At 39.6% G+C, this 12019-nt stretch overlaps 1 protein-coding gene across 1 annotated transcript; it reads left to right on the top strand.

The window, feature by feature from the left end:
- Positions 1-1525: 1525 nt before the first annotated feature.
- Positions 1526-3345, top strand: LOC137180619 (E3 ubiquitin-protein ligase TRIM21-like). The gene has a single exon (XM_067585985.1). The coding sequence runs from the start codon at positions 1694-1696 to the stop codon at positions 3332-3334; it is 1641 nt and encodes a 546-aa protein (XP_067442086.1). The 5' UTR covers positions 1526-1693; the 3' UTR covers positions 3335-3345.
- Positions 3346-12019: the final 8674 nt, after the last annotated feature.

The raw sequence follows: 12019 nt of genomic DNA on the forward strand, positions 1-12019 counted from the left end.
CAAACCAATGTTTCTGTGGTTTGCAGAAACGTACAATGCCAGCGTTTTATTCTGGTGACCGGGGGGGAGTCGGGAGATCTGCTTTGGTCCCCAACAGTAGTGTCCAGCAGAGCACATGATGAATGGAAACGTTAGTCTGCATTCTGACATTTTTGCTTGTAGGTTTGTCATTTTCCCAACGTGAAGTCTCCAGCTGCTGCAGCGCCTCCATGTGTCCTTAAACCCTACTTAAATACCAGACAACAATAGTTGCTGTACATTTGTACTGACCAGCGTGTCATTAAGAGCAGCAGGTATGTGAAGCAGCTAACAGACAGCGTGCAGCCTGCCAGACGACTCATGACTTCCTCTTGTTATAAACCGTCTTTCACGTCATTTTGTGAAGTAATCTGGAAACCGTTTGTAGAAGTGAAAAAATGTGTTTTTGAAATAACTGTTGATTTAACAGTTGACCAGACGGCATTTGTTGGATTCGGTCAAGATAAAAAGAAAAAGAAGTTAATAGTTACATGAAAACTTCAGCAATAAAAACTGGCTGCCTGTTATTTACAGTATCACCTTTGCTCCATGATATTTCACAATAATGCTGTAAATCAAAAGGAGGAAACAAACAGTCAGAGCTGCAGTAAGAGGAGGAGCAACACTGGAAAGACAAGAGAGCTGCAACGTCACTCTGCAGAAATAAATCTAAAGTTTGTCAGAGCGACAGCAGAGCTGCAGTCGAGTCTCTCCACTTCTGTCCAAATAAAAATTAAACTGAGTTCATCAAGTCTTTCTCAACAACACAGCAGAGTCTCTGCCAAACACTGGTGAGTACAACTGATCATATTTAATGTTTCAACAACCAGCTTTAACACAGCAAACAGGAAGTTCCACTCTTTTCATTTCATACTGACACTTGTGAAATTAGTGACAATATAACTAAAGATGTTTTTACACAGATTCAGTGAAACAACTTTAATTGTTTTTTAAACAGTCTCTCTGTGTCAGTTCTCAGGACTTTTGTAACTTGTAACTGAATCTCTGTGGTTTGGAGTTCAGCTTCACTCCAACCTTCCTGGTCTTATTACTATTTACTGATCACTTCCTACAGACACACTGCATTCTATTTCCTGTAGCTGTTTCACATTAAAAGCTTTCTACCAACAAGCAGCAGCTTTTATTGTGAAGCAGCTGAAGGTAATAAAAGGTGTTTGTCACCAAGTTAGCAGAGCTTTGTTAGCAGTGCAATTCTTCAATAACAGTTGGTCTACACAACAAGATATGGACATATTCTGTGTTATGTTGTCAGTGGTTCATTTTAAAGATTGTATGGAAGAATAGTACAAGCAGAAACAGCCACAATGAGCTGTTAGATAAAGAGCTGCAGATGACAGTCTCTTACTGTGTTTGTGTAAACCAGCTCACATAAAACACGTCATCAAAGTAAACAACAACTTTAAACTCACCATGCAGCCTTGTGGATAACTGTTTGAGCTGCCAGCACGACTTCAATGATCACGGTTGCTCACGACTCCATTCACGTGTTCCCATCCCGATCAATAACAGGAAAATATAATTCAAAATTACTTTACCTAATATCACATGTTATACTTAATACAACAATAATTATCCTTATTTCTTTTTGAACAAATCATTGAAATTTAATTTTAATTCAATTGTGTCTTTTGTTTTTCACACTCAGTGTGTAGATATGTCTGCTGCCAGCTGTCTGCGATCTAAAGATCAGTTTCTGTGCTCCATCTGTCTGGATGTGTTCACTGATCCAGTCACCACATCATGTGGACACAACTTCTGCAAAAACTGCATAAATGAACACTGGAACATGAATGTCCCTTCCTGGTGTCCCATCTGTAAAGAGGTTTTCTACACAAGACCTAAGTTGAGGGTGAATACTTTCATCTCTGAGATGGTTTCTCAGTTCAGACAGGAAGCTCAACAGAAAGCCAGCAGCAGCAGCTCAGAGCAACAAGCTGCCAAACCAGAAGTTCTCTGTGACGTCTGTACTGGAACCAAACTGAAGGCCCTGAAGTCTTGTCTGGTGTGTCTCACCTCCTACTGTGAGACTCACCTGGAGCCTCATCTGACAATGTCAGGTCTGAAAAGACATCAGCTGATGGACCCTGTGGAGAACCTGGAAGACAGGATGTGTATGAAGCACGATAAACCTCTGGAGCTGTTCTGTAAGACCGACCAGACATGTGTCTGCATGCTCTGCTCTGTTTTAGACCACAAGACACATGAGTTTGTTCCTCTGAAAGAAGAATATGAAGGAAAGAAGGCAGAGCTGGGGAGGACAGAGGCTGAAATTCAGCAGATGATCCAGAGGAGACGACTGAAGATTCAAAAGATCAAAGAGTCAGTTGACCTCAGTAAGGAAGCTGCAAACAGAGAGATAGCAGAAGATGTTCAGGTCTTCAAATCTCTGATTAAATCTGTTATGATAAGCCTGAATGAGCTCATTGAGACGATTGAAGAGAAGCAAAGAACGACAGAGCAACAGGCTGAAGACTTCATCAAAGAGCTGAAACAGGAAATCTCTGAGCTGATGAAGAGAAGCTCTGAGGTGAAGCAGCTCTCACGCTCTGAAGACCACCTCCACCTCCTCCAAAACTTCTCATCCCTGAAAGCTGCTCCACCCACCAAAGACTGGACAGAGGTCAGCGTCCGTCCACCATCATATGAGGGGACTGTGGTGAGAACTGTGACTCAGCTGGAGGAGACGCTCAGTAAAGAGATGAAGAAGCTGTTTGAGGCTGAGCTGAAGAGGGTCCAGCAGTATGCAGTGGATGTGACTCTTGATCCTGATACAACAAATCCTCATCTCATCCTGTCTGATGATGGAAAACAAGTAAACTGTGGTGACGTGAAGAAGAATCTCCCAGACAACCCAGAGAGATTTTCTCCTTGTATTAGTGTTTTAGGAAAGCAGAGTTTCTCTTCAGGCAGATTTTACTTTGAGGTTCAGGTTAAAAGGAAGACTGAATGGGATTTAGGAGTGGCCAGAGAGTCCATCAACAGGAAGGGAGAAATCACACTGACACCTCAGGATGGTTACTGGACTATAGTGATGAGAAATGGAAATGAGTACAAAGCTGGTAATTACCCTTCAGTCTGTCTCTCTCTGAAGTTTAAGCCTCAGAAGGTGGGGGTGTTTGTGGATTATGAGGAGGGTCTGGTCTCCTTTTATGACGTAGATGCTGCAGCTCTTATCTACTCCTTTACTGGCTGCTCCTTCACTGAGAAACTCTACCCATACTTCAGTCCCTGTCCTAATTATGGTGGTAAAAACTCCGCCCCTCTGATCATCTGTCCTGTCAATCAAACTGAGTAGTGTAATCACCTACTTTATGTCATAAATGTGTCTTTGTTTTTGAAGAGAGTAAATATACAAACACATTCTTGTTTATTATTAGAAAAAACACCAACTAGGATTTCTATCTAAAATTAAATCTCTATTTAATCATCTGATCAAATCCACAGAACTTTAGTTTCATTTCTAGTCAAAAACACAAAGTTTCCAAAAAAACAAAACTTTCAGTTTGAAGTGAAACCACAGAAAACAAAGTGTGAATATTTCACAGTGTCATAAAGCTTCATTGTAGAGTTCAGCTGAGACCATGACTCCACAGAATACGTGTCAATATTTTACAGGCTGTAATAAGTGCTGAAACACTTAATGACAGAACAACAGAAATGAATTGATTGATTGATGATCATTTAAATTATTTGTCAGACAAACATTCTCAGGCTCCATCTTTTTAAATGTGAGGTTTTGCTGCTACTCTCTGCTCTATATGATGGTAACTGGAATATTTTTGGGTTTTGGACTGTTGGTCAGACAAAACATTCAAAGACACCTTGAACTCTTAGAAACTGTGATGAATATTTTCACTATTTTCTGACATTTTATAAAGTAAATAATGATTCAAAAACAAGTTAAAACAAGGTAAATTGTTAATAAAAATAATCATTAGTTGCAGCTCTACAGTTGATCAATAGAATATATGTATAATGTGTATAATTGATTTTCTAATAATTTATTGAGGCTTGTTTAGTTTCTGTCCACTTTGGCTGATTTGTTTTTTGAATACTGATAAGATTGATTATGAGTTAAATAAATCTGTAAGTATGTGATTGTAAAAATCTGTAAACTAAACTATGTCTCTAGTTTTAATGTAAAGCTTTAAAAACATGGCCTGAGTAAGCAGTGACTTGTTGAACACCAAACACAAAAAATAAAACCTGGTTTACAGAGAAGCTGTGTTTGTGTTTCTGTTACAGTTCATTAACAATCACAAATGTTTTTCTGATTTCTTTACCAAACACTTATTAGTCTATGTAATGGCAATTTTCATTTTTCAATGTCCTTTCTTTTCCTATTTTCCAGTTTGCCATTAATACACAGGTAAGTTAGGTTAGGAGTGATGTTACACAGATTCAAAAACAGATTTTCTTGTCGGTTGGCTGCCGTTTAGTTTGTTGTTTTATTGAAGTATTTGTACAAGTCATGAACATACCAGGTTTCTGTCCTGCTAGCTGTAGTGTGTGTCTGTTACTAGTCTGGTAAGAACTGTCTGGTCTGGTAAGACCTGTATGTGCTCCCTGTGCTCAGCCTGTCTCTTCCACGGATTCACCAGCTGAGAAGCAGAATGCAACAAGCATCTCTTTCTTCATGGACTGGTAACAACTGGGCATAGCCTAGCAATGTAGTATAGCATAACATGGCTAAGCAAGACTGTTCAACGTAATCAATGTACCGTACACGTATTGATTTGGCTAATGTTATTCAGTGAACTACTGTTGTGATGTCCTTGTTGTTCATAGTCAGATTATAGCATAGTCACACCGCTAGGTTAATGTTAGCATGCTTAACACATGTTACATCCAGTAACTAGGCCTTGCATGCAACTAACCTCTTCATAACCTGGCACATTTAGCCTACACCAATTGGCCTTGAATAGAGAACCACATAGTTAAGAGGTTTAAAACCTAGCTTTTCAAACTTTGGTTCAGGCAGCACATGTGGTTCAAGACACCACATGGTCTGGCCTTTTATCTCTGTAGTTCCCTCTGTTGGCCATATTGTCTGCATGTCATGTGCTCAGTCACCACGTGACTTCAGCCATCTTACCATTGTCTTCCACACACATACCGACCCACACACACATACACACACACACATTTGTATGTAAGTATACTTAACTAGATTAATATTATGTGTTTTGCTCTTTACCTTTTTGTTTAATAAATGCTTTTGGATATACCTGTTGTCTGTTTTAATGTTGCACAAGAGTGAGTTTTGCCAACCTCTGCTCTGGAAAGAACTCCAAAATCCTTCCACCATAACTAGTTATTGATATGATAATTTTGTTTATAGTTATTAAGTTAATTGTTAAGCAAAGTTCCAAATTGATAGATTAATACACTTTGAGACTGAATTGGCTATCTTTTTCCCTGACTCCAGGGTGGTGCCCTGTTATTATTAATTTGTATTAATAATTTTATTGATTTTAATAATTAATAATTATCTTGATAATCATTAATTATTGCTGATAGCCAAACTTGTAGCCAAGGCCCAACAGATAGAAGAAGATGGTTTGGTGTGAGTGCCTCCGGGTCCATTGGATCATCAGAAATTTTGGTAATGGGTCGATCATTCAAGATTGCTTCAACTTCACAAATTTAAGTTTGCAATCCTTCATCATCCAAAACTTGTTGCTTAAGAACAGAAGAAGCGCAGCACATTTCGAACCATGCGGCTCAGTCGCTCCCAAACACCACCGTGATGGGATCCTGTACCTCTTTATCCCTCACTGAAGCATAGCACTCTGGATTTTGTCATGATTCAAGCCACTGAGTGCTTCTCTTAATTCTCTTTCCACTCCGATAAAATTTATGCCATTGTCTGATCTTAAAGATGAATCTTCCTAATGCATGGATACAGGAGTCTGTGTCAAGTGTATATGCAACTTCAATATGTACTACCCTGCTTGCCATGCAGGTGAAGATTACACCATATCTTTTCACAAGACTTTGTCCTCTCTTGATCTCTATAGGTCCGAAGTAATGCACTCCTACATCTGTAAATGGAGGCTTGTCTGGTAAAATCCTCTCCAGGGGCAAGTCTGCCATTTTTTGTTCTCGAACTCTGCCCCGCTGTCGTTTACACACAACACAATCTGTAATGACCTGTCTTGCAGGAGAGTTAGCTTTGATAATCCAGTATTTCTTATGGAGGCGAGACAGCATATAATTTCTTCCTCCATGTCTGAGTTGTTCATGAATATGTCGTAACAATAGTGTGGATATGTGAAGGTCCTTCGAGAGAATAATTGGATGCTTGGCCTCCTCTGGCATCGCTAGTCTATTCAGGCAACCACCTACTCTCAGAAGTCCATCATCCAACACTGGATCCAGTTTGTACAAATGACTGCTTCTTTTGACGCCATGTTTACCAGCTTCTAGTACAAGCAGTTCTTCTTGATGGCGCTTTCTGCTTGGACAAGATCTTCAGGACATAAACACTGTCCACAGAGTGTTGTTTTAAAGACTTGCATCTCTTTTTCAAAGCTCCTGTACTTTCATCTGGTATTCAACAAGATCTTGCTGCACATGACTATCGGGCCACCACAGGAATCACAGATAGTCACAATACTTTTCTGATACTCTGACTTGATGAAAAATTGCTTGATGTCAGCCATCAAAGCAACCGGCTCTTGTCTGAATCTGATGAGAACTCCAATGAGTGAGTTGGTAAGGTCTGGACCCCGCAGCAGTTGGCAGTTAAGTCATGTTCCTTTAAAGACTGCACCACAGTCAAACACTACCCTTAAGGTTCCTTTCTTTGAGCGATACACTCCGTGATGTGGGATGTACCAGAGTTCTCCATAGCTTCAATTCAGCTGGTCGACTGGTACCATTTCAGCATAACCATTGACAATCAACTCACGGTTCCGATTCGTAATCATGGATTTGAGTCACGGATCGGATCATTTTTAGGATCAGCAAAAAAAGGGGAGAGACAAATAAAACTCTGTTTTCCATTTATTCTGTAACACACTTACAGCAAGAAACAGCAATGAACTTTTGCCCATTGTCTTAAATGAAAACTTTCAAGACAAACAACATTTAAGATGTCCAATGTTTAAATAAAATAAAATAAAATATATGAAATATTCAATGCTCAATTATTGTTAAATTAAATTGCAATATGAAGCATGATACCTTCCTCTTTTAAACACGGTAGTGAATGAAACAACAGTCTGTGTCCACATCATCAAAACTTGATGATAACTTAGAAACATGAACACACGTCTTGTCCAGCATCTTGTTGAACGAGCCATCAAACAAACATTGACCACTAACATCAGTTAGCAGCTACATAGCTAATTAGCTGCTTAGCTGCATCACATCAAACAGAGTGTAAACATACCCCACATGTCACTTCCGACCCGTTAGATGCTGATCGATCGTTACCCTTCAAAATCCCTGTTAGCGACACGCTGTCTGCCCATGTCTTGCACTTACAGCAGTTTGTTTACCTTGTCTTAAATGAGACATTAAATTTTGCGATTAATCCACAGTTCATATGCCTGCCGAACCGTGGGGGGGCGATCCCTACGGATCACAGATCAACTACGATCAGTTGCACCCCTAGTTAACACTTGTTATTCTAGTCACTTTAAGCATATTACTCAATATACGACTCAGCTTAATAACGAACTAAAGAAACTGTCAGAAGCAAGCAGCCAGACCTCCTGCACACTCATTCACTAATCACAAAACATCAACAGGTGACTGAACAACCATTCAATTAAAAATGGGATCAATTCCACATGAATGAGTGAGTCCAAGCAGCTCACTGTAACTTCAACAAGCAAACTACCCACAACACATTATATGATCTCTGCTGCATTCTTGTTCAGGAGATAAATTCACACAACAGCCACAGAGACATTTAACCATCAGAGATTAAATTAGCGACCAAAGAGACAGAGAGAGAGAAGCTGTATATGACTCACGTTATCTGATGTCTTCTTCTTTCTTTCATGGAGATGAAGTATTCATGTCATAACATCCATTTGTGGCTGTTGGTCATCTTGTTTGTTAATTAACAGAACTTTGTGGCTGCTGGTTAACCAGTCTGATATCATTAGCAACAATGACAAACAAGCTAACTCTCCTGGTTGTTTCTCCGGTTGCTTCTCTCTCCAGCCTCCCCGGTGGCGTCCTGCTGCTGCTGCGCTGCACAGTCCAGATCATTTCTTCCATTAGCTTAACAACAGTCCTTAATAGTCCTTCCACGGATGTATAAATAGTCCTTCAGGCTGCTACAACAAGCCAGCTGTTGCATTGGCTAACGCAAGGAGCTATCCACTGCTGTTACTCTGCCTTACAGTGGAGAGAATTGAAGATGAATTCTGGAAACTATCATTGGTCAAATTTAGGTCTGAAGTGGTGGAATAATAAGAAAGAAACAAACAAACACATGAAATACAATAGTGCCTTCACACCTTCGGTGCTCAGGCCCTAACAAGAACTTTGCGAATTTCCTTTCATTAGGGACCGAGCCCAAAAGGAAGAGGACCCTATTGTTTTTCGTGTTTGTTTGTTTCTTTCTTTCTTTCTTTCTTTCTTTATTATTATGCCACTTAAACCCTAAATTTGACCCCCTAAACATGCTCAAACTCACCAAATTTGGCACACACATCAGGTGTCATGAAAAATTTGCTAAAATGTAAAAATCAACCCCCAAAGTGTCAAAATGTGCTTTGTAGCGCCACCTATGTAACTAATATGGCCGCCACAGCCCGTAGGAATGTCGTAGAGAGATCAAACCAAAACTCAATTATTTGTCTAATCAAGACCTACAAATCATATGCTGACACCCCTGACCTAAATCCAACAGGAAGTCTGTAATTAGCCTTTCAAAATAAGACTTTGCCCCAATTTAGGCCCCCATACAAAAGCTATCTCTTCCGAGGGCGTTAATGGTATCGGCTTTAAACTTAAATACATGACTTATGACACTGGGCTGAAAAATAGTTTTTAAAAACTTTGTAATTACTCGAACGCTGGAAGTTGCAGTGCCACCTCACCCTTACAATGTAAAACAATGGGGGGGCAATCTATTGGCATGAACTTTGTGTCAAACAGAGGCTTCTGATGTCTAAACTATAAGTCTGACCACTTTCAAACCTGTATCAATGGATTCACCATGAAATTTCCTACTAAAATGTAAGATTTGGCCAAAGTCATGGGATTTATGAGGAGATTTCAGAAAAAGCGTACTCTAAAATCCTCCTCTCCAACTGCTCCTGGTGATGTCACTCCCTCAGTGCTGTGAAACATTCCGCAATACACACTCATTATAAAATCACAGGAGGAGCAAGAAAAGACTTTAAAACTCACCCTCTAATATCTCAAAAACAATATAAGAAAGAAAAAACATGTAAATTCAAGATTTGTAGGTCAACGTCTCATGACTCATTTAAAGTTCAAATAAAGTCTGTATCTAAAACTATGTGGAAGCATTAAATGTTCAAAAAGGTGTGGGTTCGCTCACACTCTCCATTCAAATCAAATTTTGACCAGGTCATGTGGGTTAAAAGTCTTTCCTTTTCTAAAAACAGACTTGATGAAAATTAGAAAAATAATTTGTTTTACACACAAACTCATCAAGAGTTTTCAATTTACTAATTGAAATTCAAGTGAATGGGCCCAAAACTTGCATCATTTTGATGACACAGATGTAAGCAAGACAGACATGTCTCACCCTGCAGAAAATTCTCATCCTGTCATTCAAACTTTCAAAATAAAAGCACACCACACTTGTAAGAAATATCCCTCATTTTTAAAAAGCAAAATGATCTGATCCCGACGGGCCAGAGTGCGAGGCCCCGACGAACGCTGCTTGCAGCTTTAATTCCATTTGTTGTCAAATTTTCTCGTACCAAAATGTTCTTTGAGCAAATCTTTTGCTCTTTGATAGCCCTTGGCTGGGGGCAGATGTTGACAACTGCACTAAGTCAACAAAAGTCTTTTGGATGCCCTCTTGTATATTGCTCTAGAAAATGCAAGGAGTCACTGTAGTCATCACTCTTTTTTCCACTTCTCTCTCAAATGCCCTGATGAAAACTTTGTACTGTAAAGGATCACCATCATAAACAGGAATGACTCTTGGTGGTAAAGTAGAAGAGAGATTTTGTTGAGCCAGGAGAGCAGTGATGTCATTTTGCCTCTGTATTAGGTTACACATATCATCTTGGTTACCATCATTCAATACAGGGGTGTAGTGCGAACATGCCCCTGCATACCTGGCTGCATATGACTCATATGTACATTTTGCCTTTGAGGAGAGTGTTGTATTAGATGGGTCATATCATGAGGTCGAACAGATGGTCCATGAGCAGTTTCTTTTGGTCTAACAACCTGTTGCTGGGAAGAAGAGTCAGTTTCCTTCAACACATTCTGATGTTTCATTTCTTGCAGTTCCTTTTCTCAAATTAGAGTTCATCCCATCAGACACTCTAGAGCTGCTTCTTGATCCCATGACCTCAAGTATGTTGATTTTTGCATTGGTTGCTTTTAGTTCAGTTTCTACTTCCAGTTGTTCTTTCTTTCTTTTCAATTGTTCTTCTTGTGCCTTAAGCTCATGTTTTTTCTTCAGGGCAGCAACACGTTCTATGAGAGCAGCCTTTTCTGCCTGAACTTTAATGCGAGCAGAGGATTTTGAAGATGCACGTAATGAAGAACTGGATTTGTGCTTTGATTTAGGTTTTGAGGCATTTGAAACACTGTCATCAGGTCCAATGTCATCTGAATTTACTACACTTTGTAGTATGACACTTTCAGCAATGGAGTGTGCAATTTTCTGTCCAGCCTCAGGTAACCACACCTTTACGTCTTGTATAAACCCTTTAAAGATTTCCATTTTTTGTTGAAACCACTGATTTTGCTTTTCAAGTTCATCTTCAGGCAGTGGTAAATTCACCAGTGATTCATGGTTTTCCTTGACTTCATCAAAGAGCTTGATTAATTGAAACAAATTAGATTGTACTTCTCTTGCATTTTCCTTTGATTTCATGAGCTCTTTCAGAATTTCCATTAACTTGTTAGCTTGTTTACATTTCCTGTTTCTTGTCTTCTGACAATTTGCAGTGAACAATTCCAAGCCTTTGGCAGTGTGTTTGATAACTCTTTTTTCCTTTTCAACATCGTCATCTTGTGACTGAGCATCAGACTTAACAACAGACATATTTGTCCACTGTCCCTTTAAGACTTGTTGACGAAAGCCGAATGCCGGCACAATGTTTCACACAGCTGATCGATGTGCAATTGTAGCTTTCAGTCTTCAGTCAACCAACTCCATTATAATAGCCGTTTTCCAATACAGCTTCACATATAGCTTCTCCAATAAAGCTTAATGCTTGCACATACATACTCACTCAGTTTGATGAAGATGTCCATCTGGTTGGGAATGGCGGCGTCCTCTTTGTTGTTCCGCAAGACAATGTTCAGTCCGTCTGAATGAATCACAAGCTTCAGTTTAACTTGGAGAGACAGTTCTTAGGTGTGATGGCAATTTTCATTTTTCAATGTCCTTTCATTTCCTATTTTTCCAGTTTGCCATTAATACACAGGTAGGTTAGGTTAGGAGTGATCTTCCACAGATTCAGAAACAGATTTTCCAGTCAGTTGGCTGCCGTTTAGTTTGTTGTTTTATTGAAGTATTTGTACAAGTCATGAACATAACAGGTTTCTGTCCTGCCAGCTGTAGTGTGTGTCTGTTACCGGTCAGGTAAGAACTGTATGTGCTCCCCCTGCCTGTGCCTATTGTTTCCTGTCACCTATGCCCCTACATATTCAGCCCTGTGCATCTAATGACCGCCACCCAGTGTCCAAAGTAATACTATAAGTTATAACTAAACAAATGATATGCCAACAATCAACATAAATGGCTCCTACAGTCTACATATGCAGCTTTGTATCATCATTTTCAATATTTTCTCTCTGC

This window comes from Thunnus thynnus, chromosome 3, assembly GCF_963924715.1.
Source record: "Thunnus thynnus chromosome 3, fThuThy2.1, whole genome shotgun sequence".
Lineage (NCBI taxonomy): Eukaryota > Metazoa > Chordata > Actinopteri > Scombriformes > Scombridae > Thunnus > Thunnus thynnus.